Source organism: Arvicanthis niloticus, chromosome 24, assembly GCF_011762505.2.
Source record: "Arvicanthis niloticus isolate mArvNil1 chromosome 24, mArvNil1.pat.X, whole genome shotgun sequence".
NCBI lineage: Eukaryota > Metazoa > Chordata > Mammalia > Rodentia > Muridae > Arvicanthis > Arvicanthis niloticus.
In genome coordinates this window covers 42,063,822-42,091,683 of record NC_133432.1, presented here as the reverse complement: position 1 = coordinate 42,091,683, position 27,862 = coordinate 42,063,822, and the positions used below count along the sequence as shown (strand labels likewise).

At 47.9% G+C, this 27,862-nt stretch overlaps 2 protein-coding genes across 6 annotated transcripts in view; one reads left to right on the top strand and one right to left on the bottom strand.

Annotated features, from left to right (window-relative positions):
• The window catches only part of Mtus2 (microtubule associated scaffold protein 2), a 352,203-nt gene extending 349,288 nt beyond the window's left edge, over positions 1-2,915 (top strand). For all 3 annotated transcript variants that reach the window (XM_076923897.1, XM_076923898.1, XM_076923899.1), the window contains one exon: positions 196-2,915. In XM_076923897.1, coding sequence (XP_076780012.1) covers positions 196-409 — 214 coding nt within the window. In that variant the 3' untranslated portion in view covers positions 410-2,915. The remainder of the gene's footprint in view (positions 1-195) is intronic.
• Positions 2,916-6,004: 3,089 nt separating this feature from the next.
• The window catches only part of Slc7a1 (solute carrier family 7 member 1), a 75,881-nt gene continuing 54,023 nt past the window's right edge, over positions 6,005-27,862 (bottom strand). For all 3 annotated transcript variants that reach the window (XM_076923901.1, XM_076923900.1, XM_076923902.1), the window contains 10 exons: positions 25,449-25,607; positions 23,020-23,194; positions 20,452-20,570; positions 19,647-19,869; positions 18,370-18,509; positions 15,414-15,516; positions 13,439-13,656; positions 12,973-13,139; positions 12,375-12,483; positions 6,005-11,020 (listed from right to left, as the gene is read on the bottom strand). In XM_076923901.1, the coding sequence (XP_076780016.1) occupies positions 10,917-11,020; positions 12,375-12,483; positions 12,973-13,139; positions 13,439-13,656; positions 15,414-15,516; positions 18,370-18,509; positions 19,647-19,869; positions 20,452-20,570; positions 23,020-23,194; positions 25,449-25,607 (1,517 nt within the window). In that variant the 3' untranslated portion in view covers positions 6,005-10,916. The remainder of the gene's footprint in view (positions 11,021-12,374; positions 12,484-12,972; positions 13,140-13,438; positions 13,657-15,413; positions 15,517-18,369; positions 18,510-19,646; positions 19,870-20,451; positions 20,571-23,019; positions 23,195-25,448; positions 25,608-27,862) is intronic.

Genomic DNA, 27,862 nt, shown 5'->3' with positions numbered 1-27,862 from the left:
TCTCCTATGGGCCTGTAGCAGCATGCTCATATGGCCTACCATTCCCCTTCCTACTCCAGCCTCTAGCCTTTGCTCTGTGCACAATTGTCACAACCCTTCTAACCTTTGAGCCATAAGGTACTGGCCCTGGCCTCTGCCTGTCATCCTCAATGTCATTAGTAGGCTGCTACCTAACCATCGTTCTCCTCCATGCAGACAACTGTCGGAGGAAAATGCTAACCTCCAGGAATACGTGGAGAAAGAGACCCAGGAAAAGAAGAGGCTCAGCCGAACCAACGAAGAACTACTTTGGAAGCTCCAAACTGGGGACCCGACCAGCCCGATTAAACTCTCCCCCACATCTCCAGTGTACAGAGGCTCCTCTTCTGGACCCTCCTCTCCAGCCAGAGTCAGTACCACACCTAGATGACGTCACCCTGCCACCCACGGGAGCTCAGGCTTCTGTCTCTCTGAGGGAGTGCTGGCCAGGTGCTGGTGGCCACCCTGTGCGCATGCTCAGTAGCTGCATAGTGCATCTTAGGCAGCGTCAACTCTGACCCTTGTGTGAGACCGTCCTGGTATTGGCACTTAGGAAGGCATAAGCAGCAGAGTCTGGTGTCCAAAAGAAACATGTTGTAGTATAGTTAGAAGCTAAAGAGAACCAACTTCAATTGTTCTTGAGGGATGAACTCCCACAGCAGAACTTTAGGTAGGTCACAAACAGCTCCGTTTTGAATACATGAAACCCTCCTTGTACTGCTGTATGTGTATACTCAGATGTGTGGGTATACACCTGTGGCGATTCTGAATTGCATTTTTTATAACGCGATGCGCTGACGTATTTTAGTGACGGTCAGCAATTTTCTAACTTGTGCCTAAGAATTATTGGGAAATGAAAATGCATTTCTATCTAGTTTCCTGGAAATATTTCTACCCAAAAATAGAGAAGAAGAAAAAGAAAAAAAAGAAAAAAAGGAAAAAAAAGACAGAAGCATGCCTATCTGCCACCAAGTGGTACCCTGCTTAACCTGAACACCAGCAATTTGTAGATGGCTAACTGCCTTTGGAGCAATTAGCTTCTTGGTCCAACGTGAGGTGGGGGTCACTGTTACCCCACTGCAGGATTTAACAATGACTTCTCCCATCCTGAGGAGGTGAAGTGTAGCGGGGGAGGGGGAGACTGACGGATGATATGGTCTGGCCAATGTTTTTCCCCTTAGTGAGTCATTATTATCTTAAAAACACCAGTTTTGCTCCCCCCCGCACCCCCAAATGGGATCTTGGAACCATCAAGCTACTGCATCCTAAGGAAAACATGGAAGCACGTGACCTTTGACCTTTGCAGTGAGGATAAGCATGAACTTGGAGAAAACCAAGACCATGCATGGCCCATCCTCATGACCTCATGACGGAGGAGTACTGATAGGGGCCAACATGGCCCCCATCATTGCCGCTCATAGGCAACACCCCCATTTTCAGTTTGGTTCTATGACTCGACCCCATTACCACACATCAAGATGGCTCAGGGGTTCTAGTCAAGGCTTCCAGAAACTAGCCTTTCTCTCTTGGGGAAAGGGGAGAAGCCAGTTCTAAAGGTGCTAGCTCATGTCCCTTCTGCTAGAGGGTCACCAGGGCTGCACCTGGCCGTGGTCCCATCTCAGCCCCCAGAAGGCTCTCCCAAACAAGGGAACACAGTGAAACGGCCAGTCAGCATCCATCAGCCACTGGCCTGGCCTTTGTCTCTAACACGGTAGAAGTAGAACATGAAAGGTATTCGTGTAGTGCGATGGAATATTAGAAGCATGTTCCACAAAAGAGAAGTAGTTTAAACAGTCAGTACAGTGCTGATAACGATACCTTTGTTTCCTGTATGTGACAAGAGACCCTTCACTTTCTAAGCATGGGCCTGCCTGTCTTTGAGCATGCCCAAGATGAGAAGAGCCATGGAGCCAAGAAGAAACAGCCTGTGTGTCAATCAAGGACACACAGAACTGACACAGAGGTAAATGTCTACATCCCTCCTGTGGCTCCAAGATGGGCTTCCTTGGCCTCGGGGGCATCTGACTGTAGCCAACTTCCATGGGTCTTGCCCATTCTGGAGACACACACAGTAGATACACAGAGAAGAAACAGGTCTTTTTCCTTTGGCTCTGCATGATACTGGGATACTGCACTGGGTATCCCGTAAGAGTAGCCCATGCCAAGTCAGTTCAACACACACAAATATTTATTCTTTTAGCAGGCACAACCTGCGGATATAAGTTTGGTTGGCTGCTTAGCTCTCCAAGTTAGGACCCGCCTCCACAGCTGTATCTGCCAACAGCAGGTACCCAGCAATACAGAGTGTGATTATAGACCGTGGTACAGTATGTTAGGCTGTGTGGTCAAAGTGGTAGCAATGTTAGATCTGTGTACCCTCATTAGGTGGGCTGGAGCTTCGCCCTAATCAGCTTCGACCCTGGGCACTTGAATACATCTCCCCATGGCCCTGGCTTCGTTTCTCCATCACAGACACCCATCACGTACGGTACCCCATCTAAACTAAGTTCTGAGATCCAGGTGGCCAGAGCTACTGTGCCTCTTCCATGATTCCTGTCTCCATGCTGCTATGACCTGGACCTCTCAGCGTGGAAACCCACGTCTGTCTTCCTTCCCAGGCTGGGACACTGCATCCTCCTGTCCTGCCGCAGACAGACCTGCCAAACATCTAGGTTCTTCATGGAGTCAGGAGGCCCTGCTGACCTGCACTGACTGAATTGCCTTGCCTGGGACTGTATTCTCGTGATGTCGGGATGGGTTTGGGGCTTGAGGTCAGGTACTCTGGGATTAGTTGAAGGGGGCACAGAGTTCTTTGTCCTGCCCCTCCGGTTAACTCTGCTCCATATTTGTGTTGAACTCTGAAGCTTATTAAAATGAACCTGAGGGACTTCCTGTGATATCCATGTGGTCTGTGTAACTGGAGACAAATCCCATTCTGACTTGAGATGGCAGACAAGGAAGCAAAAGGTATTCTTTATACCCTTTCCTGTGTAGGCTAGGGTTGATTGGAGCCACGTGACTCAGCTCTAGACTCAGCAAGCCCAAAGCTGTGCATCACTCCTTCCCATTTTTTTCCCACAATCTACCAACTGGGAACCAAGCGTTCGAATATACGATCCTATGTGCTTATCTATATTCAAACTACCGTGGCGGCTAAGATACACACTTGCTCATTTCGAGCTGGAATCTGCCACTCTTCCTATCCCACCAGCCACTGTTGTGGATTATGACCAGTTTGTCTAACCTCACCTGGCCCTAGTGTGTCCCATAGGTGCCCCGCATTGCTTGGGGACCACAAGGAAGATCTGAGTTTTCCACTTCCTGTGCTCATTTTGGTTGGAGTGCGTAGGAACGGCAGAGAGACCACAACCAATCTGGGCGTGTAAACAGCTGAATGGCAGCCACTGCATTCATGCCACTCTCTGGTCTCGTGATGAAGTCCCTGTGATCCCCTGCAGACCACCCAATCGTCCAAAATTACTGATAGGAAATACTGATTAATGCATCACCGGTCGATATATCCTAACCTTAGTTTTTCCTGGGATATCGAGTTCCCTCACGGTATGATAGCCACCCAGTATCATCCTCAGCCCCACCCTATGTAGTAAACAGGCCTGATGCCAGCACCATCATTATAAAGGAGTTGGATGCTGACCTGACTCCTGGTGAGCTCAGGAAATGAGAAGCTGAAAGGAACGATGCTCCCTCCCACAGGGGACTCAATGCAGGCAGAGGAAGCTTAGGAATTCAACCCTTCATCACCACCTCTGCGCCAGGAGCATTGAGGACCCAGCTCATCTGTACAGGAGACCTGTATCATCTCAAGTAGGAACCCAGGCATCAGATGGCTCCCTACCTATAGTTAGCCTTGAAAAAGGTCACTCTCAAAGCAGATGCTACATCAGTGCATGGTATCAGTGAACAACGGTGGTATCTTCTGTCTCCCTGCATTCTCATGAATGGTGATCAGGTCCAGATTCCTCCCACCCTAGAGTCTGCATCAACTGTGCATGTATGCACATGTCTCTTTACACTAGGCCCTAGCCTGATGTGCAAGCTTAACTCAGTGAAACAAAATGGCTTCTTTTGAACAGGGGCTCACAGGTTACACGTCATCTCCAGTCCTTCCGACTGCAGCCTCATATTCTGCCCAGCTCTGTTGTCAGACGGCAGATATAGCTGAACGACAAGGCTATGGGGCCATACTAATTCTTCAGTTCTTAGAATACAGAGCCACAAGGAGGCAGATTTGACTCACTGGAAGTGTTTCATAGTTGAACAGGGTGAGGGGAGGTTTGCACCACAGGATACCCCCTCAGAACCCCACAATGGAAAGGCTTTTCTGACAATTGCCGATGCCTTTGCATACCTTTAAAGGCTAAGAGCATAGTACCCAATGTCACCCAGTAGATGGCGCAGTGGAGCTGCAGACACCATGTCCACTTAGCCCAATGTGACCTGAGCAGAAGTGGTAGCCTCTTCCTCTTTTTATTTTTTCCAGACAGGGTTTCTCTGTGTAGCCTTGGCTGTCCTGGAACTCACTCTGTAGACAAGCTAGCCTCAAACTCACAAAGATCTGCCTGCCTCTGCCTCTGGATGGCTGAGATTAAAGGCGTGTGCCATCACCACCACCACCACCACCACCACCACCACCACCACCACCACCACCAGACTGGCAGGCCTCCTCCTTAGAGAACTTCAGGACAAAGACATGCCTGTGCTTATTTTCCCACTCCAGGATGCACGGGAGTGTTCTCTGAGTGACTTTTGTGAGCTGGGACTGGATTAATTCCTGCCCCCTGTAGCTTGTATTCAGTGGTAACTGCACCACAGTAGAGGTATCTTACATTTCTCCAACTGTCGCTGCACTTTGACTACTCGGTGGGCTCTTTTCTTCCAGCCTTCCAACTCCCTAATGCTAGATAGGAGAGAAAAAGATAGAAAGGGAAGGGGCGGAGTTATCATTAGACTACTTCCTGTTGATTAGGGACATCAAGTTCCTTGGGGCAAGTTTGATTGTCACTGTCAGGATATCTAATTTCTTCTTGGTGTTTCTTTTTGCATGACTACTTAACAAACCACAACCGACCACCAACCCGCACTGCCTCTTGGGAGTCCCCAGAATTCCAAGCATCACGTAACATCAGAAACTGGGCAGCCGGCAAAATCATGTCCTCATGAGAGGCAAAAGTTAAAAGGGAAACATATTCTTACAGTAGTTCCAAAATCCCTAAATTGCTACTACACCCAACACTGCACATCACTGTTTTCAAACCCAAGCTCAGAGATCTATACCCCCAGGTGATTGTTCAGGTATGTGACGTGTATCCTTATGAATCTTCTTCCTTACGTTCCCCGTATTCCCAACACTTATTTCTGATCTGGCACATGAGGTGGGGGGCGGGGTCAGAATCATACTCCTGAGCATCTGCTACCACCACTATCAAGTCAGCTGAACTTGTCTCTTGTGTTACAAGTGAATGAATGAATGAATGAATGAATGAGTGTGCCCTTCCATACAGTGCATGGGAATGTGCTATCAACCATCCTTAGATAAACTACAATCTCATCCCCAGCCTGTGCTCTGCATAAAACCTGTCGCCTCCAAGATGTTATGTGTGACAGCGAGGGTAAGCCTCTGATGTCTGTGGACAGGGGTTTTGCTGAGACCCAAGTCGTCTGGTTGAATTAAGTCCGATGGCTACTGAACTCTGTAGCCCTAACCCCAGGCGAGTCTGGGGGGATGAGGTAGGGAGACAGCAAGGATTTAGAAGTACAGGCCTAAAGCCTTTCCCACATGGCTTCTAGAAAAATCTATGCCATAAAAATAAAGCCACCAGCTGCATCCAATGCAGCAGAAAGATGCTGAAGATGCCCGACAGACCCTTGACCTTCAGAATGAACACGCTGACCCTTGACCTTCAGAATGAACATGCTCAGGAACCAGGCAAGAGCCACTCGCCCACTTGAGATCACACAGTATGCATGGAAGCCAGACAGGATTTATTAGCATTTGCAGAAGCATGAGACAATGTACCACAAAATAGCTTTGATTTTACAACACATAAGCATAGGAGGGGTTTTGCCAGTGTACAATGTATTCAGCAACGAGGGGAGACATTTCACATTTTTTCAAAAGGGTGGTGGACGACACCTGCACTTGGCCTTAATAAAATAAAATAGAATTAATCCACGGGAATCCAGCAGAGACCAGCTTGATTTACAGTTAGTATCGGACTTAATCAAATGTCATCATTATAAGAAACTGTAAGACTATTAGAAAAATAGAACCTCAAACAAGCAAAAAAATATATACAATTTACATAATGAAAAACCACACATAACTCTTTTAATAATGGCTCCATGTTCAGTAGAAATAAAAAAAAAATTGTCCTGGAGAAACCACACAACTCTTCAGGTTTGCTAATAAACCAGCCCTCATTGGTATCCTGACCCTCTGTGATCCTTAAACCCATTGAAGCTGCAAGGCACAAACAAAGCAGTAAATATCTTAAATACAAAGATATATTATAACTTCTCAAATGGGAAAATAAGTCCCAAACTCAAAAAGCTTGTCAAGGAACACAAAAGGTAACACTTGTCAATGTCAATAAATTAGTTTGCATGATGTATCTTTCTAAATCTTGCTTCCTGACCCTGCTGGACATGCCAGCGTCCTGAGAATGTTTTTGGCCATGGTCTTTCATCTCTCCTGGGCTTTTTAGCTAGCCATTCAGCACATGTAACAGAATGGTCCAGGAAGGCTCCTTGGTCATCACTATGTCCCAAGACCCTTGGCCACACCATGTTCCCTGGCTCAATGGAGCAGTGAATACAGAAAGCCCGGGCCAGAGTAAGGGAGGTGAAAACCAGCTGGTAGATTTTTTTTTTGGTTTTGCCTTTAAAAAATTTCCTCCTAACCAAATTGGGGGATAGCACATTTTCTGTATCACTGTGTCAATAACCGCACGTAACAGACATTCCGTGCTGACTTTGAATTCTGTAATAGTTTCATGGGCCATGTATTCTCTGTATGGCCACTCCCTTCGCTAGCCCAACCATACATGGACTCAAGCATCCGTTTCCATCACCTACCAACACCCCAGGGGATGGGCACCCTGGCACTTAGATCCCCACTAAGATCCCTTAATGCTTGGGTGCCAAAAAAAACCCAGTAAGTTTTTATTAGAATAAAATAAGTATCCGTGAGAACATGAGATATTCAAGTCAGAAAGGACGGGCCCCGGCGAAATTGCCAGCCACATTTTCACTGTAGGTACACAGGCCCGCAGTGGCCATGGTTTTGCCAGTAGATGTGAGTGCGCCTGTGGGACATGTCCATGCTTACCCCAGGAACTCAGTCTCTAACACTGCTGTTCCCAAGCTTCTTCCGGTGTTTGGGCAAGTTCCTTGCTAGAGACTATGAACAATATCCGATTCAGAATGTCTGTCTGGGGTTAGGACCAAGGTACAAACACGGCCACTGGTATTCTCAGCCCTGAGCATGAGAGCAGTGGACAGTACAGGTGAAGGGGTTACATATTCCCTTTGGTGTGCACACACTGGCTGTGCCAAATGTGCTTGGGAGGGGGTATGAGGGGGTATGTCCAAGTCTTGGTCACTAGGGGCATGTGGAGAAGCCTGATGTCCCCCGTGGTCCTGCAGTCACTTGTGGCCACCAAGCCTCAGGCAGGAGGTTGGCATTGTGGTGTCTAAGCCAAGTCATCAGCACAGGGGACTGGGAAGAATTTGCATACTGTAAAACCAAACTGTGAGCAACTGAGAACAGTGCAAACCCAGCAATCTTCCAGAAACTGCCCCGGGGCCGGATCCTTACTTTTTCTTTGTTTGCAAAATAAATCCACAAAGGCCTGGTTGTAGGGTTATGGGCAGGGATGGGGTGGGCATCGGTGTGCATCCACCCTTCCACAAATATACATAGGGGCCTAATGTCTCTGTAGACGCCACCTACCACCAACACCACTGGGGCCACATTCTAAAAGGTGGAGACATCTTGTACCCCACTCCTAAGCACAGCTCTCTGGGTATTGGCTTCTTCATGAACTTAGACCCAGAGACAGGAAGGGCACAGGCTCCTGGGAAAACAGGTCTTTCCAATGTGAATACTCTAGTTGAAGATAAACAAGGCATGGGAATGTGTCTTTAGAATGGCTAAGTCCCAGCCAGGTAGGAAATACTGGCCACACTTTGAAACTCAATGGGACTCTTCTTCGGGCAGGAGGCTAGGAGATGTGACACTACCTACTACTGGTCTGGAGGGATGTATGTATGTGTGTTGAGTTTGGGGCTTCTGTTTTCCTTTCAGGAAAAGAAACTGGGGGCGTAATAAAAAGTGTATCACTCCCGGCAGAACTGTGTGGATCATTGTTCCTGTGCACCCCCAAAAAGCTTCCCTGGCAACTGTCTAATCTTAGTAAAAGCTCGGTGGCCAATCAACTAACTAGGCAAGTCACCCTCGAGTATCTTTTCCTGACTAGGAAGTGGGTACAGGATGCCCCCAGCCCCACCCCACCTCCAGCCAGGGCCTGTGTTTGCTCCTGTGTCGCACACTGAAGCAGATCGGCCACCATCACTTGTGGTCCTCAGGAGAGATGATGGTGGGTCAAACCCCTAGATCCGCCCTTCCCCTTGGTGGGGTCCAGGCTGCTGGCTGAGATGTCTACTGTAAACACATCGTTAGGCTGCCTTAGACAGGAAATTTTCATCCAGAAAGCAAGGAGACAGACAGTTCAGCAGGAGGAGTGGCGGCACACACCCGTGATCTTAGCACTCAGGAGCCTGAGGCAGAGGCTAGACTGGGCAGCAATATCCTATTCCAGGCCAGCTACAGAGTGAGACCTTGTCTCAAAAAAGAAGCCAAAGACACTAAAGTTTAAAAAATTCTCCCAACACCTCACTGGGTACTCTCTCTCTCTCTCTCTCTCTCTCTCTCTCTCTCTCTCTCTTTTCTCTCTCTTCTCTCTTTCCTCCCTCTCTCTCTCTCTCTCTCTCTCTCTCTCTCTCTCTCTCTCTCTCTGTAAGTAACAAGGGAAAAAAAGCAGACAGATATTTAACAGGCCCTAAGAAGACAACAGGTAATCAAGACCCGAACAAAATAAGTTAATATTTATCAAAATATTTTACAGCACCAATCTACATAACTTTAAATACCTTTAGAAACTCAACATTTAGGGTCTTCTAAGGCTCCCTTTGAAGTTTTCGCAGGCAACCTATGAGACAAAGTGCCTGGACGATGGTCAGGGCCTGACACAAGGCCTGGCCCTTGGCTGCTCAGCTGCCCTCTGCTGGCTGACCCAGCATCCAGGCGGTTTCTCTAATTTCCCTAATTTTCCATAGTGCTGGGAGTGGAACCTGAGACCCTGCATAGGCTAAGCAAATGCCCTACCACTAGGCTACATGCCAGTCCACTAACTCTTGCCATTCCCAAGAACCTTCCAGAGTAGAGGGGAAGACTGGGTCATCAGTTTACCCAGCCTGTTTCCACCAGACTTGGGTCAAAGGCCAGACAGGAGAGAAAGCTAGGCTTTAAAAACATCGTTAACATTAGGCTAAGACACTAGCCTTCCCCATCCCGACATGGCGGGGAGGGGGATGGGGGAGTGGGGAGGGGTGCCCTGCTGTTTCTGAGAATCCACCAGCACTATCACCCGAGTTTCTATACACACAGAGTAAGTGAGGAGGTGTAGGCCCTAGGGCCTCACCCAGAGAGATAAGGAGCATGGGGGAGGGGAAATGAAGGCATATTTGGGGAGCATAAGGTCCAGGCCAGGGTGGAAATCTCACCAGCAGCAGGCAAAGGCACCACAGCTATGAGAGGACTAGCAATAGGACCCCAAGTCATCGCCTGTGCAGGCCACACGTCTTGAACCACAAGCTGATATGGCACTTGGTAATTATTTGGCTATCTTCCAAGGTAACATCAAGCCCCAAGTTAATCCAGTGGAGGGATTCACAGCAAGCAACAGGGGGAGGACACCACAGCAGTCTTCAGATGTAAGAAGCCACACAGATCGTGTCACCACCCCATATTGAGTGCTACCTGTCTGAAGAACCTTAGAAGACCCATGAGAGTGACATAACCCTACTGATATAGCCTCGTGCTCCAATGACTCAAGACAGTGGGGACAAGGCGCCAAGAACAGCAGAAGCCAAGCCAGGCCTGCTAGGAATAAGACTAGAGAATGTTGCCCTGGTCCACACGAGCAGAGTTGGCCATCCCATCTTGATACTATTGACCACTCCAGGAATCTCCCATCTTCTGCGCTCAAGATGAATGGCTCACACCATGACGGGGTCTGCCCAGAAGCCTCTATGTAGACGGGGACCCCATCCTACTAGCCCAGCCTGAGAGCAGTAAGATGTGAACCTGTTCCTCCTCTTTGGGTATTCTGCAGTTGATTGGCTGTTGGGTAGCACTTCTGGGGGACATGCTTCCTCACTGGGATAGTCTTGCATCTTGTGGTCAGGAGGCCTTCCTGGGCTGACAGGGGGTGCTCACCAGGCATCTGGAGGGTACACGAGCAATACCAGGGTGGTCCCAGGGAGGGAGGCCTGCTTCCCAAGTAAGAGAAGAAGGGGGCCTCCCTTCTGCTGGGCCTGCAGCAGCAAAGCACCCAGCTGGCAGGGAGAAGGGCTGCTTTCTTTGTTCAGAGGGAGATGAGAAAACCAAGGAACTGTCCAGAAGTGACCAGGATCTCATGAGCTGGCTGCAGGGCTGTCTGACCAGGCCATGTCAGCCATGGCTGAAGACTGCAAACCAGCTTTGGTGACATTGGGGGTGTGACCTGATCCTGAGGCATGAGTAGAGAGAGTGTGTGGGTCCCAGGTCTCTATGGGCACCTGTCAACCGCTGTCACCTTGGTGGGTGGGGCTGCACGTCATTTGCACTGGTCCAAGTTGCTGTCAGGAGTCTTTGCCTGGCCAGCAGCCAGAGATGCTTCCTCACTGTGCCAGACCCCATAACCAAAGTAGATGGCGAAGCCTATGGGAAAAGAGAACAGAAGGATGAAGAGAGAAGGCAGGGCTGCCAGACCCGCAGTGGGCTGCCCGGGTAAACTTCAACACCCAGAGAGGCAACACAAGGCTCCAAATGAGATTAGCCAAAGTCACTGTCCTGTTTCCACTGTGGTAAAGCTATGTACATCCTGGGTGGTTGCACAGGGGCCTCCCTTTGCAAGGAGCTCCGTGGAAGGTCACAGAAGATGTTGAGCTGCTGTCCGCCACTAGATGGCCTCAGAGAGACACTGTTCCTTCCCAGGTTGGTACTTCTAGCAGGTACTCTGCCTAGACTGGCTTAGTAGTTCTGTTTTTTTCTAAGTAACCCATCAGACTGAAGGAGATAGTCAACAACAAGGATGCACAGTACTGACCCAGCATCCAGGGTTCTCTACATCTGCAGTGATGCTTCAAACAACCAACCCACGTGGGGCTGTGAGCGCGTGGCTCAGGGTCACCTGTGCAACCTATACAGGAATGCAGTCCCAAAGGCTCATCGACCCAAGACAGGGGGTGTTCAGGAGACGATCCCACACCTCTGCCACCAATGAGTCACAGTGAACTATGGGCACCTCTCTAGATTTTAAAGCCAAATGAGGGCCAGTCTCTGGAATGTACGAAGAAATAATGCAAAATGCTTCTCATGAGCTTCCAGGGTCCCAGGGCTAGTCCCCAGGCCATCAGACAGGGAATGAGAAGGACTGAAACCAGCTCCTACAGCCCCAAGGTCAGATGCCTGGAGTGGAGGTTGGGGCAGGGTGGAATGCTGGTGGTAGGGAGAGACACAACATCAGCCCTAGTGAGCGCTTGGCCAGCATCCAAGCAGACAATCCCGGACTAAACTGTACCCAATCCCCAAGTTGCCTCAAGCCCTGATTGTCTTACATCAGATACAGGAAAGCTACTGATCCAACAAGGGCTTCCCATCACCCCCTACTGACAAAGGTACTTGAAAGAGCCTAGAGCCCAGGCAGCCCAGGTACTGGCCAAGTAGTTACAACCTAGACTTCCTATCTTAGGTAACCGGTGCTTTATGAATAACTATCTCTTACCTCGTGATTTTTTTAACTTCAAGATAAACCAGGGGAGATAGCTATCTTGGGCAACAGCCTATGGAAAACATCTACACAAACATCTACCACAACACAGCAGGAGTTCTAGAGCAAGCCACTGACTGCTCGTGTTTTCCTGCCATCTAAGGTGAAAGGAGGCAGGTTCCGCAACATTAACTAGAGGGTCAGGAAGCAGGAGGGAAAAATACTCAGTCTTACAGCGTAGATCCTGAGAGAAGCCGGGACGCCAAATGTGGGTTACACAGCAAAACACACACCATCACATACCTATCAGCATCCATACTGCAAACCGGACCCACGTGCCCTGGTCCAGCTGCATCATGAGATAGATGTTCACGAAGATGCTCAAGACAGGAAGTACGGGGACAAAGGGTACCTGCAGAGACAGGAGGCAGCATCCGTATGATGGGGGTGTCAAACTCAACAGTCCAAATATTCCTTGTAAAGAAACTAAAAGAGGGATATCCATTTTATCCCCAAGGTTAAACTATGGTGCTATTGTTGTTATTATTATTATTATTATTATTATTATTATTATTATTAAACTGCAGATGCTTTGGTCACCTCCAAGGCAAAGCAATGCCAGGCAATTCATCAGGATATTTAACAAGAGGCCCTTAAAGACAAGGTATGCCCTACTGACTGAAGACTGGGGAGACATAGGGACTCCTGCTTCTAGAGACAGGCCCTGGCTTAAAAAGACATTTTGTGCTCTGAGGGTCCCTGAGGTTAACTGGCAAAATGCCCCCCCCCCAAAAAAAAAACCTCCCAAGTCTGGTTGAGCCACAGAGATTCAGCTTCCAGGCAGAAAAGCCACGCTTGGGACCCATTGGTATCTTTCCTACAGGCCTGCCAAGCTGCTCACCTTAAATGAGAGCTTGGTCTTGCTCTCAGGCTGCCTCCAGATGATGCCTGTCACCAGCATGCAGAGGAGGACTGACCCTGTCATTACAAAGACTGCCCACAGCGTCCCTTCGGCCAGAGCCTCTCTTCCAAGCACGGCCACAATGCATACGGTGATGATAAGAGCAGCTGTGAGAGAGAAAATGAATTAGAATTGGAGAAACTTTCCATACACACACACACACACACACACACACACACACACACACACACACACACCTCTTCAAATCCTCCAAAAGGAGACTGTGTCTGTGTCATGAATTCCATGAGGATGAAAAGCTGATGTCATAACTGGGTACCAAAACAGACACTCATCTTTCCCACCAACTCCCCCATCCCTACCCTACTCTCATCCCTGTGGACCAGAAGCCACACAGCACCACAGAGGTAGACTCCAGATCCCGTTCCAGGAAAACGAGAGCTCTTACCTAAGAGTCCGGCTGAAATGTTCACAATTAGCCCCGAGAATTTGGACGGTTCCATGTTCTTGGGTGAGAGTATGGTTTTCAGAGAAAACTTCTCAGCGACTGGTAAAAAGCCTGTCTGAGACTCACTGGCACTGACCAGTTCATTCTGGTCTACTTGATCTAGCTCATCAGTGGTTCTGGCCATCTGGTATACCATATTCGGTTGTTCTGGCTGGTACCTGTGAAGACATGCCCACGGCATGAGCGCTGTTAACATCAGTCTGAGTTCTCAGTGAGCATTCAGAGGTAAGAAGCCTGGGACACAGGACATAAAGCCATAGAACCACGCAGTCTCACAATACAAGAACAAAGAACAGATCAAGTCCTTCCTACTTTGGGCTAATTCTCAACCTTGGTGTCCTCGCTTTGGGTAGATTGATGGGGGAACCCCCAAGAAGCAGCCCAGTGAAGTGTCCCAGAGAGAGTCTCTTGATCGGGAAGTAGCAGTGGCCCTTAGGTGTGACAATGTTAGGTCACTCCTCACCAAACCATTGTTGTAGAGAACTCAGAGTGAGGACAAAGCTTATCAAATAGCACTAGGGGCTCCCCTTGCTGCAGGAAGCTGAAGATCCCCTGACTACAAGCTGGAGGATGGGTGATCTCTGTCTGCAGGACCTCATCGGATACAGCTATTCTAAAACTCTAAATGCCTTGGCATGAGTAGTTACAGAGCCGGGTAAAGACCTGAGCCTGCAGAATGACACAGGCAACCTGCAGATGAAGCATGCATGCGTTTGCATGATAAGGACAGTTCCTTGCCTTCCCAACCTGACTGTCCTCAGCAGCTTTTAAAAGCAGAGTACCTTGTGAATTGTTCTGAAGACAATCACGTCCAAGCACAAGAAGTGTGTATATCAAGTGTGGCAAGCTAGTTAACTGTTCATCCCACAGACTCACATGTGCATCGTAATTTGGCCAATTAAGAAAGTGGATCTCGCCGGGCGGTGGTGGTGCATGCCTTTAATCCCAGCACTTGGGAGGCAGAGGCAGGTGGATTTCTGAGTTCGAGGCCAGCCTGGTCTACAGAGTGAGTTCCAGGACAGCCAGAACTACACAGAGAAACCCTGTCTCGAAAAACCAAAAAAAAAAAAAAAAAAAAAAAAAAAAAAAGTGGATCTCAAAGAACACGTTAGAGTTGAGCCTCTAGAGTTGAATAGAGCTCCATGAACTCAGGTTAGGCTGAATCTGCAGTCATCAGTAGGTATCAGCCCGGGTTTTATGGAAATTAGGTGCTGAAAAAAAAATTGAAGTTATTTGCCTTCTAAGGAGAAAGAGGAAAGGAAGCTATGGCTGTGTGACAGTCACTGTGAATGATGTTCTCATGACGAATGCCACCTCAGGCCATCCATAGAGCAGATGCCTGTTCCTCCATCTCTAAGCAAAGATGGAACCCAGGTGTGTGCTTTGGGAAGGCTCTGTGTGGGTGAGACACTATAGCACCAAGCTTCAGTGGCCCTAAAGCCACTTTAAAGCTAGTGTCCTCACAAGAAAAACGATTTGAATCCAATGTCCCTGAAATCTATACACTCCATGTCATGGTTCAGAAGCTACAGTATAAGCAGTCTACAGAAGCATTGTACTCACTTGTTTTCATAGGTTCTTCTCATGCAGTCTGGGGAGCACCTACCCCAACAATTGGGCCAACTAAAGTCATTGCCCTAAGCCTTCTAAGTTTCTGATCCCAGATGCAGACCAATACTGGAGCTTAGGACATTTAGCTAGAAAAATAGGGGGAACAGGTGGAGGAGCTTGGGGATACGGGAGATGGGGATGGTGGAGGGGCTGGGTGTACCACCGACTATATCCCACCTACCTGGCATCCTCAGCTAGTATGTCCTGAAAATTATGAACTTACAAACCTACTTGTCAGCGTTGTTAAAATAGCCACAAGTGTCTGTTTAACATTTGTCATTGAGCTCAGAGAAGCCATACATACCGTAAGACCAAAACACAGGCAGCCACCAAAGAGTAAGCCAGGAGAGTACCAATGGACATGAGGTCCACCAGGTCCTTCAGTTCAAAGAGGAAGGCCATCACAGCTGGGGAGAAGACAGACATGAGGGTTGTGAGTGGCGCGTCTGCCTGTCCTATGGTCAGAATGGCCACTCACCTGTAATCCGGGTACTCCCAGGCCCACCCTTACTCAGCTTGTCCATGAGAGACATTGCCCAATTGAAGACAAGCTCAAGGTTGAATGAGAGATCTTGAGAAAGAACATTAAAATTTGCATAGAATGCCTCTCTCTGTGTGTGTGTGTGTGTGTGTGTGTGTGTGTGTGTGTGTGTGTGTGTGATTATCTTCTAAGCCAACTCTACAGATGACTACTGTAAGTTCAGCTAAGGTTACACAGCTAGTGAGTGAAAGTACTGGAATCACATTCTTGTAACTCTGACTCCACCATGACTTCTGCCCCATGGTGGGGGTGCAGAGCAGCTACATCCATGCATCCATCTGTACATCCATTTCATCTTCCTCTGTCTATATCTATCCATATTCATCCTTCTGCATTCCATCTGTCCATCTGCCTACCCATCCATCTACCTTCCCTCCATCAGTCCATCTGTTCACACATCTTTGGCTCTATGTCATCCTCCATCCAATCTTCCACCCATCCACCCATCTCTCCTCCATCCACCCATCCCTCTTCCACTCACCCATCCCTCCTCCATCCACCCATCCCTCCTCCATCCACCCATCCTTCTTCCATCCACCTTCATTTATCCAGCCAGTCAGCACTGGGAGAGAGTGTGCCAGTCACTAAGTTCTAGGTACCCATCCTTGAAGCAGGTGGGCCACAGTGTCTGGACTCCTACAGTATTGTCTAAAGACACATCTATCTGGAGATAACAGTGATAAGGCCTCCTACTCTAGATAGTCAAGTAAGGAATGATTGTTCCTCACATATGAAAAGCTCAAAATCATTCCTAAATGATGATATCCCTATCACACCAAACCAACCTTGCCATCCTGCCACCCAATTTCGGGTTTTAGAAGAATTGAACACACGTGCTTGGGAGCTCCAGGTCAGTACTAGAACACTGGCTTACTATATGCAAGATTTGAATTCCATCCCCGGTGGTATGATAAACGTGTGGTTTGTTTAAAACTCCCTGGTGTTGCCTATTTATGTCAATGTAATATCAATTTTCCCATTTAAAAAATAATTTGGCAAGATCTACTCTGGGACATCTTCAAATCACATGGAAATCAATACAAATTAAAAGCATTTAATGCAGCCCCACCAGATCAATGCAAGCCAAACAGATTTAAATTGATGATAAATAATACAGTTAGAGAGCATCGAAGGCCTTCTAGATAATTGGAACACCTTCCAACCGCACATCCTGCTCCATCCTCCATCCCTGCTTGCAGAAAAACCCAGACAAACTGCTTCCATGGAGATGATCTTAGAATATCAACTACTAATCCCACCAAAGGGGGGAAACAAACCAAACACTTGGTTTGAGTGACATGTACTTTATAGACACTTGAAAGATTATGATTTGACCTCCTTTTGTGAGCATGGGAAAGAAACTAAATCAAATTATGTGGAAACACTGAACAAATCCCTCAGTGACTTAATTCTACTGGTCATATTGTAACCTCACTGCTCATTACAGGCAGAAATATTGCTAAATATTTGAAACTTGTTTTTTTTTTTCTTTTAATATAATAGTCACAAAACAAAAACACTTTAATAAGGCAAAAATACTAATACAATTAGTAAATAATTTGTTCATTTAAGATGGCCCATCTTCTTACTAGTGGCCATTCAAGAAATCACTGAGATACAAGTTGTATAGTACCGTGTGTCCAGATGGATCAAACAAGACCCCTGGCCTTAGTCAATTCTGCGAGGAAATGCCTCTGGCAGAAACACTAATGATCAAGAGCGGCTCTGCCTCCCTGGGTTGAGCCTGGGACTCTCCAGCTACTTCTCCAGCTGGCTCTAACCTCAGTCGTGAAGGGAAAAAAATAACAGACCTCAAAACACAAAACAAATGGCAGTGTGCACCCCAGCTTCCTCTCAGGTCTCCGGTACTCTCATGGGGTGCTTTAGTTTACCAACCAAGTTCATCCAACACAGCTCTCCTCTTGGGGATAAACACGGTCACATAGGAAAACTTCTTCCGCTCTGGGGCAAACAGGAACATCTAAATATGCCCCCAGGAAAGAGGTGGTATATGGTTTGTTTTGGTTTTCTTTTTCCAATTGACTGAGGGGCATTCATTTTTCCGAGAATCTAAGAGCTAGGACACATAGATACTGGACTTTGCGGATGATTACCCAAAAGTCCCCTGGGTCAGCTTACCAAATTCTACACAAGGAAACATTCAATGGGCAGGGAAGGTGGGTGGCTTTGAAGGGGTGGTTGTGTGTGTGTGCACGCCCCTGCCCATAAAAATGACAATAAGAGTTAAACTCTAAGAATAATTCCATCTGATCCTTTGTAAATCTGGTTTGTCTTTTATCAAGGTGTGGATATCGAGAACTGGAGAGATGATTCAGCAGCTAAGAATGTTGGTTGCTCTTATAGGGGACTGGACCTCAGTTACTAACAGCCACTCGTTGGCTCACAACTATCTGTAACTCTACTTTTGGGAAACCTGGCTCCCTCTTCTGGTCTCCATAGGTACCAGGCACACACTTGGTGTGCACACATACATGTAGGGTCAAACACCCATACACATAAAATAAATCTTTTTAAAAAATTAATGCAGCTATCTTAATAAACCTGGTTCTGAATGTGAAAAACAGCAGTTTGAACACCTTTAACGGATGAATTGCAGCTTTTCACAGTTCACAGGTGAGTAAAATTCAAGATGCACTCCCCTGGGAATGCTGACTTAGTTGTTCAAGTAACAGCACCTTAAATGAATTACAACACTTACCGGCAATGGCACCTGAGGTCACAGTAGCGATGACTGGCGTTTTGGTCCTATCGTTGATTTTGGCCAAAAATTTAAACAGTAGTCCATCTTCAGCCATGGCATAGATAACTCGGGGCATGGGAAACATGGAGCCTAGGAGACTGTGTGAGACAGACAAAAACAAAGTCACTGGCATGCAGGGCCTCTGACGACCCATGCATGGTCGCCACCAAGATCAACTCCCCTCCATATTGCTTGGCACCCAGGGCAACAGGGCGCAGAACCTCACAGAGTTAACATTACAGGGGTAAGACCAGTGATAACAGGGGCGCCTGACATAAAAGAGATGTGATCCAGGAGCAACTCCAGAAGGGAGGTTTTGCATTGGTGTCTGCAATTATTCCTAGCTGAGGCTGATCATTAACAAAGGGCTCCTGTTTACACAAGCTGGCGGGGAAGCACAGGGTTGGCGTGGGGGTGGGCAGGGTATCTCATTAAAACGCACCCACTCCTTTATGCACCCACTCCTGCCATACAGCCAAGCTGAAGGCTGAAATACAGTGGTCAAAGAGGGGGCCTGGTTCAGAGGCCAAAGTCAGGAGCAGAAAACCATGTCCTTGCCAAGCATCAGGTACAGACACTGGCTCCAGTTCTTCACAAAAGTGTGGTGGTTTCTCCGTACCTTCTTTCACATTCTGTAGTTCGTAACTCATGTCAACTACATATGGAAATATTAGATGGAAAATTCCAGAAATAAGCAACTGATCATTCTACTTTTAAAAATGTCAGAATGATGGCTCGGTGGTTAAGAGCACTGGCTGCTCTACCATAGGTCCCAAGTTCAATTCCCAGCAACCATGTGGTGGCTCCCAACCATCTACACTGGGATCTGATGCCCTCTTCTGGCAAGCAGGTGTACATGCAGATAGAGCACTCATACACATAAAACAAATAAATAAATTTTAAATGTCAGTACATAATAGAGCGTCCGTTGTATCCTTAGCTATCGGTATCCATCTTACTTTGCCAAATTTTATATATTAAACTGTATCACGAGTGTGTGTGTGTGTGTGTGTGTGTGTGTGTAAAAGGGAATACTGTTTGGAATGGTCTGTTGCTTCAGGCATCTGGTGGAGGTCTCAGAGTGTAGCTCCCCATGGGTAGAAGGGAACACCTTTTCTAACACAACACAGTTGTATAACATTCCACTGGTGTTGAGGTGCTGGGCTAAAACACAATGAGACACACCCTTGGCGTTGGGGTGCTGGGCTTGGGAGCGCTCGGGAAGCTGTACTCACCTGGTGGAAAGTGCGCAGAGAGAGCCAACGGCCACTGCATACTTAGCTTCTTCCCAGCCCCTATGCTTGAAGGCACCAGGCAGCGGGCTGTCGATGTCCAGGCAGAAGTAAGGCATCATGAGGGTGAGAGCGGCGGACACCCCAAAGTAAGCTATGAAGCAAATGAGGAGGGAAGCCACGATGCCCACAGGAATGGCCTTCTGGGGGTTCTTGACTTCTTCTCCTAGAAGCAGCGGGGTGTCAGTCAATGAGGGAAAGAGGGGCAGCATCACATCCTCTGCACAATCATGTCAAAGCGCATGCCCCACAGGGTTCAGTCAGCAGGAACCTGGGTCCTCTGCCCTCCCCGTGACAGAACAAGGCCCTTGGTAACACCCACCACACAAACACAGCCCAGGAGGGTGTTCCCGACCTTCCTATCAAGGTTCAGCTAAGGGAGAGGCTTGTTTCCTTTGGCCGAGAAAGGCTGAGAAGCTTAAGGGAGCCTGACCTATCCAACCTGCCCAGCCGCTGTTATCATAAAGGCCTGCGCGTGCAGATATGAAATCAGGCTACAGCCACACTGTCATCGTCCCAGTCTAGCGACAGAGCCCTGGTTAATGTTAATGATGTAATTTCCTGTCAGGCCCTGCTCCTAGGAGATGTGGGGAGGTGAGAAGTGATCAGATCAGCAGGAAGTGACAAATCTCTGCAGTTACTCCCACAGAACCAGAGCAGCAAGTGGCATGTGCCAAGAGAAAAATGCCTTCCTGGTAGTGGTTGCAAAGAAGGAGGGTCCCCCCCACAGGCGCGAAAGCCCACAGACCTGTGGTGGCGATGCAGTCAAAGCCCACGAAGGCATAAAAGCAGGTCGCTGCCCCTGACAGAACACCGGAGAATCCAAAGGGCATGAACCCTCCCTCACCGTGTTTCACGTTTGTGTCGCTAGGAGAAACAAAAACAAAACGGCAAACATTAGAACACCTGCCGCAGAGTTCCGTTTTGGGGGCTAGCACCGCTCTGAAGAGAAGACCAGCAATTCAGTCCCTCTGGTCACAGTCCCTAGTCTTCCAGTAAGGACACTCAGCGGGTGGCAGGCCTCTCTGCTCCAGTGCCTGGAGCCCCAATGGCACTCACTATTAACTCTTCCAGAGGCATTTTCTGTGTAGAGAATGGTAGGGAGAGGACGGAGACTGAGGGGACCCAGCACACAGGGTGGGAAGGGTCTCCTCCTCCCCAGGCTATGTATGTACCAGGAGCTTGAGTCTATAAACAGGTATTTGTAAACAAGTTAAGGTATTACAGAAGCAGACTGCTCACAGCCCTTAAGCACCCATAGATATGAGAGGGATATGGCCGCAGGCAAAAGTGTGGGTGTCGACACTTGAAGGTTTGCTTTGAAGAAGCATCAGGCGGGAGCGAGAACCTGTGCTTACGAAGACGAGCAAAGTCCAGTTACTAAATGAGGGTGAAGACTGGACGCCCAGAAGAGAGTAAAGAGCTAGTCACGCACAGATAAATGGCCAGAAACAGAAGCTTGGGTGGCTTTGATCCCACAGGGGGCTCACACAGCCTTCTCCAACAGATGGAACGGGTGCAAAATCCAAGAGCAAGGTTCAACAGTCCACAGAGACCCTGCCACGCTTCTCCTCAGACCCACCCCCACCCCCACATGTGCTGTCAGGCCTCCATGTTCCTGACTTCCATCAGTGATGAACTATGACCTGGAAGTATAAACCAATCAAATCCTTTCCTCCCTGGGTTGCTTTAGTCAGTGTTTTACCACAGCCACAGAAGTAATCAGGACAACATCCCCCAGCACGATCACCAGAGTGACGGGGTTAGGGAGGAGAGTGTGGACTCGTCACTGAGGAACAAGCAACTTCATACATACATACACAGGGCTATGGGGAAAAGTAGAAATCTGTAGGTGGGAAAGGGGGGGATGAATAAATCAAATAAGGCCCTTTATAGACTTTCGAAAATGAAAGAGCCAGCTAGGCTCCAGGCCGGCAGAACTTTGCTCTTAAAGTGGCAGATTCCCCTGTGGCCCAGCAGAAGTGTCTCCGGTCTTCAGACGGACTTTAAGGCCCCACCTGGGCAACAAATGTCACCTTGTCTAGGAGACCAGTGCTGTGCAAACCATCCCTTAAGGCGGCCAATGGGGGAAGACAGGGGAATTACTGTTGTTGGCCCTGGCAATCTGCAGTAACAAAATTAAGTCTCAGCTGACCACCAGGAAACAAGAGGGACCTCTGTGTCTCACTCCTGCCTGTAAATAGCAACCAATGAAACTCGTTCTCTCGAGTTTCCAAAGCCTACTGTAGAACTTCCAAACGTACTTAGAGTTGGCTCCACCTTAAATTCATGAGAACTAATACATTTGGCATAAACATAACTAACTCCAAAACATTTGAGAACGAGCCAGTGAATGTCCTCACTGCTCCACAGTAGAATTTAGGAAAGGAAATGATACTTTTCTTTGAACTTATAAGTCTAGGATAGCAGTATTTGTGAAGTTTTGTGTATCTAGTTCAATATTTTCCCATTTCCATTGTAGTGACAGGACAGGCTCGGCATCTGTCGCCAATGACAAATGTGGTTTGCCCAGATCCCTAGCATAGGACAACTCTTCTCCACTTCCCTTGTGGCTACTCACGGGACTCTAAAAGGAATGAAGATGGAGGTAGAGGGGCGTGGCCAAGTCATGGTTGGCGGTAGGGGGCGTGGTCGAGTCAGGGTTGGAAGTAGAGGGGCGTGGCCGAGTCAGGGTTGGTGGTAGAGGGGCGTGGCCGAGTCAGAATTGGAGGTAGAGGGGCGTGGTCAAGTCAGGGGTGTTCCAGGCCAATCTTCAGACCCCCCGGGGTCACCCTGTCCCTTATTCTATTTCCCCCTCTGGAAAAACTGGGGTGTGCACCCACACCTAGTCCAGCAGTAGCCAGATAAGAGGTCGACAAAAGTTGTCATCAGGCAGGACAGAACAAAAGGAAGACACCTGGGATTCCAAAGAGGCCAGCCCCACCATAAAAAAGCCACGGTGTCTTACAAAGGTCCCTTTGTCAGAGAGATCCAAGCATTAGCCTTAATGAGGATAGACTCATGGACAACTTGGATCGTGTGTCCTGGGACACCAATATTCACCTGAAAATCTGGCCAGGAAGATTAAAATGACATCGAAATGATTTGCCTTTGTTTCCTGAACAGTTAGAACACATTGAAGACGCTGCAGGAGAACGCGGTGGTGCACACTTTTACAAAATAAATTAAAGGCATGTAATATTTAAAGCTGTGTGTTATCCTATGAACTGTATCACCCAATACCTATCTGTGAGCGACAACAGCAAATGCAGAGGAGAACTGTCACATGCCAACGGGACACACAAAACAAACTCACTTATTCCTACAGAGAGGGTTGGATTTATTCAAGAAATCTTTCTCCGTGAGCTGCCAGTTTTCAATAGAGCCTTTCACGAACCCCGACACCATGATGAAGCACAAGACCAGGACGTTAATACAGGTGAAGATTTTGTTGACCATGGCTGACTCTTTCACGCCAAGAGTTAACAGTCCTAAGAAAAGGCACAAATAAAAAGTCATGTAAAAGGCTTGCCATATACCAGTTTAATTCATTCAGGGGCAGGGGACAAAAGGTGGAGGGGAGACAGAAACCAATGGGCATGGGACTTCCAAAGTCCTCTGTGAGCCTCAGGGAACATGGCCGAAATGACTCTAGAGCAAAGATCAAGGCAACCACACACAGTGGGGGAGCTCACATCCTGGATTCCTAGGGATCAGAAGGTGCCACCGTGGTGCACTGAAGGCCTGCAGACTTCTAGACCAGTCAGTTTCAGACTTCTAGGCAGCCAGTTTTCCACAAAGTGCAAGCAAGCCCTTGGTTGAGGATGCACAGAGTCTTAAGCCACGCACCAAGAAGGGGAAAGATATTACAAAAAAGTTAAAAAGAGATGATTCTCTCTGAGGACATACCACGTGGCTCAGTGTCATGGTAGGATGAGAGGTTTGGGGTGAGGGAATGGTGTGGGTTTACTTGGAGATATCTGTCATGTTGTTAGTAACGATTATGTGTGTTCTAGAAAATGCTAGCACACACAGTGCATCCGCAAACTTAGTACGTATAAACGAATACCTAAGTTTGACCAGTTCTAGCTTGTAAACTCACATTAAAAAACAAAACAAAAAAAAAAAAACCCCAAAACAACAAAAAAAGAAATCAGATCAAGTGACAGGGAATGGGAACCCCAAAAAGCATTCTCCCACTCCCAGTCTGGGGACTCCCACACAGTTTGGAATTTAAGTGCCTCTGTCACACAATGCACATAGGAGCACACACACATACACACGGGGAGGGAGGGTGGGAGGTGGCGCTCATGTCATAAAGGTTTATTCCACTAGGTGGTGCTATAGGGAGGCAAAATGCTTTCTGGTCTTTATAGGTCACTGGGGCTGCCCTTGAGAGGAATTGTAGGCCAGGACCGGGTCCTTTCTTTTCTTTCTCTTTCCAGCCATGAATGAACAGTTTGGCACAGACTCATGTTCCCATCACAATGCTCTGCCAGCCCACAGGCCCAAAGTAACAGGGCAGAAAGCCTCAAATACTGTGAGCCTAAATAAACCTCTTTTCTTGATACCACGGGAATCCAGGCATTTGTTACAGTGACGGAAAGAAGGTTAACATATGTCTAAGTCATGATGGACCTGAAAGGGGGAGAAGTGTCACCCAAGAACCAGTATAGCTGGAGAATACGGCCTTCCCGTGGGCAGCTTCTACACATCTATAAACAAAAGAACACTGCACATATCAGGTAAATTATGAGATACTGAATGATTAACCAGAAGGGAAGATGCCACTATGCTCCAAAGTATTGTTTACTTTAGTATCCCTTCTGTTTGTGTTTATAAAAATAAAAACCTAATCACAGTTGTATGAACTTACTTCCTGATACAGGTTTCTGCTAGCGGGACCAAAAATACTGCCAAGTCTGGCCCCTGGTGGGATGACTTCAGTCACACAGAGAAATAGGGGTGTGTGGCTTTCAAGGTTCATCCAAGACTTTCTGACTTCTAATGTTTGATGAGAACTACCTGTGTTGAAGTTTCATGTGTGAATGCTCCGTGGAGAAAGATGCCTGCCTGAGAATCAGAGACGCAGACCAATGCCGCTAAAGAGAAGCTATCATTGGCTGGGTTCTGCAGGACCTGGAATTTTCAAACTCTGCTACGTATGTATTGAAAGGGTGTTTCTGTGGTTGTGACGTGTAAGTAAAACCACCCAAGATGCCCAAGAAATCCCAGGCTTTCATTCCTCTCCTAGAGGGATGCTCACTGCTCCACAATTGCCTTGGCAGACAAACTTCTGTGACCATTCACTGAGTCGAAAGGTCAAAGGGCAATCAGTACTACAAAACCTCACTCCAAGAACACGAGATACACTGACATCTGAGGCTCTCTCTTTGAACCAAACATCAAAGACCTCAGCAGTTATTACACCAGCCAACCCTGGGATGATCTGGAAGCAACCATTGGGGCAGGGAGAAGATAAAATTGTCTATACATTTATAAAAGAAACCAAAAAAAAAAAAAAATGGGGGGAGGCACCAAAGAGACCAGAAATCGGGAGTGGGTGGGGGTTTGCTTGGTAGTAAAAGCACCGGCCAGGCAGGCATGGTGAGGCTCTGGGCGCCATCCCTAGTACCTCCAATAAATAAATAAAGAAATAGATAAATGTAAGAAGCAATGTAAGCTCCCAACAGGAGTTTTACCCATTGCCCCCAGCACAGCGTTTGTGTCAAAATGGGGCTTTACCTGTTAAGATGATAATTATAATCACAGCAAATATGTCTGGGGTTTGGGCCAGCACCCCAGGGGCATTCAGAGCCATGTGTTGACGTGAGAACTCGCCAATGGGTTTGCCTATCAGCTCGTCAAAAGTCGCACTCCAGGCTCTTGCCACGCTTGAAGTACCTGCCACAAAACACATGGTGACAATTAGAGATGGGCAGTTAACGGACGGTCCCCGCCACCCTGGATGTGATAGCACCCACGCCGCGTCATGGACAGCGTGTTGTCATCCTGCAGTAGCAGCTGAACCAGTCTATAGATTCTATGAACAGAAGGGCTGGCTTGACAGTGTATGGGGTGAAGCCAAAGGCTCCCTGGGGCTTCTAGAGTCTGGAAAGAAGTACATTTTGTTCTCCACCGAGAGAGAGAGAAAGAGAGAGAGAGAGAGAGAGGGAGGGAGGGAGGAAAGGAGAGAGAGAGAGAGAGAGAGAGGTGTTACACTAGTATAGAAGAGTAAATCTTGACCACAAATTGAAACTTAAGATTTTTTCAACTCTGTGCTAGTAGCCATGATGATATGCATTCAGTAGAAATTGCACTTCGAATTTTTTATCTTTACAGGGTCTAGTAATATTCGATTTGATCCTCTGTAGCTATACTGGAGAGCATCACCGACCGCCCAGCCCATGACCATGATGGAGACTCTGTCTGAGGCTGTGGTAGATCGCCTGCACTTTGGACTGCCCATATTTTAATTGCTTTTGTATTTTCAAGGGTTGGGGTAGGGTGCTGGTGGGGAGGGGAGCAGGTGTGGATTTCTGGGACAGGGTCTTGGCATACAGCCTGGCCTGGCCTCACACTTGCCATCCTCCTGTCTTTGCTTTCCAAGGACTAAGATCACAGGCCTGCACCACCCCATTCATTTTGATACTTTGTTCTATGAGATATTTATTAGTATGTAACTCTGAGAAGTTTGGGAAGCATCTATGTGTGCACTTAACATACAACATACGTGTATGAGCATAAATGTACACAGACACACATGTGTTGTGTGTTATCACAATAAAAAAACTTACAAATAAATAACTGCCCTTATGAACTGATGCCTTCTGATGCCTTTAGTCAGATCTACTCATTTGAGTCACTCAAATGACAAGTCTGGAACCTGACTTCAGACCGCATTCCTGAGATGGGTAATTAACTGGTCGATCCAGAAACACTGCTTGGGAAGTCCCATTCTCCCATGAACCCTCGGCAGCAGGAAAAACGGTATCCATACCTTCAGAACTCATCTCAAAGGTAATTTATAAATGGACTGATCCCATCTCAGGGCCAGGCCTACCACTCAACCCTGATCAGCCAGCTTGCCACTTTGTACCTGAACCCAGAGGTCATGGCATCCCCAGAGTGCAGGTCTGCAGTGAAGGCCCCACCTCACCGACCCTGCACCAATCCTAAATCCCCCAGTTACACAGAACACAAGACGGGGCTGTTTGCCAACTGCTGGCAGTACTGGCCGCTCTCACCCTCCCTTTCTCCTTCCGTTCTGAAGACACCCACTGCCTCTCCAGTGCCGTTTGTCAGGAAATGACACTGGAGATCCAATATTTGCAGTTGGCATTTTCCTTTCGTTTCAGACAGCCCTGTCCACGACCGTGGTCTGAATTCTCCACAGAACGTCAGAGAGATCCACACAAGGATTCAATTTTATTATTTGCTCTCATGCTAAGTGTTTTCCCGACAACTTAGACATTTCACCTCATTTTTCATCCAGCTATTAGAAATTCTGTCCAGGAAGACCATGAGCCTAATGAAGAAAAATGGCCTGTTTGCCTGCCTGCCTGCCCTGCATGCTTCAAGAAGCCAGCTTACTGCAGTGACATTCCAAGCCCCACCCTGCCGGATACCCCAGCCTTTCTTCCCAGGCCACCCTGCTCCCATTTCAGAATCGGCTTTTTAAAAATGCAAAGCATAGACATATGTTTAAAACTGAGAAACTCTCCTCCCTCAGTAGCGAAGGCTGAATGTGGGTTTCCAGAGCAATTCCGTGCATCTCACACAGGCACGCAGCACTCCGGGAAAGACTATTATTTTGTTGGTCTAACAGCAGCCAACACAACACTTCAAGCTCACTGTATTTTACGCCTAGGTAAACCCACTGGAAATGTAACAGCCCATTTACAAAAGCTACATCCCCACTGAGAAGCCTCAGTGTGTGAGTCATCGGTGGTCACAAGTCTGCAGGCTGAACAGGAAAGAACGATCATTATGAATTTTACATTAGAACCATTAGAACGAGCTCTGCTGACTCCCAGACACCATGGCTGCTAAAAGAGAGAAGCCGCCTTCCTACTGGACCCCTGAGCATCAGTCTCTGCCCCTGCCTGCTAGCCTGAGGAGGTGGCTATGACATCCTCCATGCTTGCACAAGGCTGACG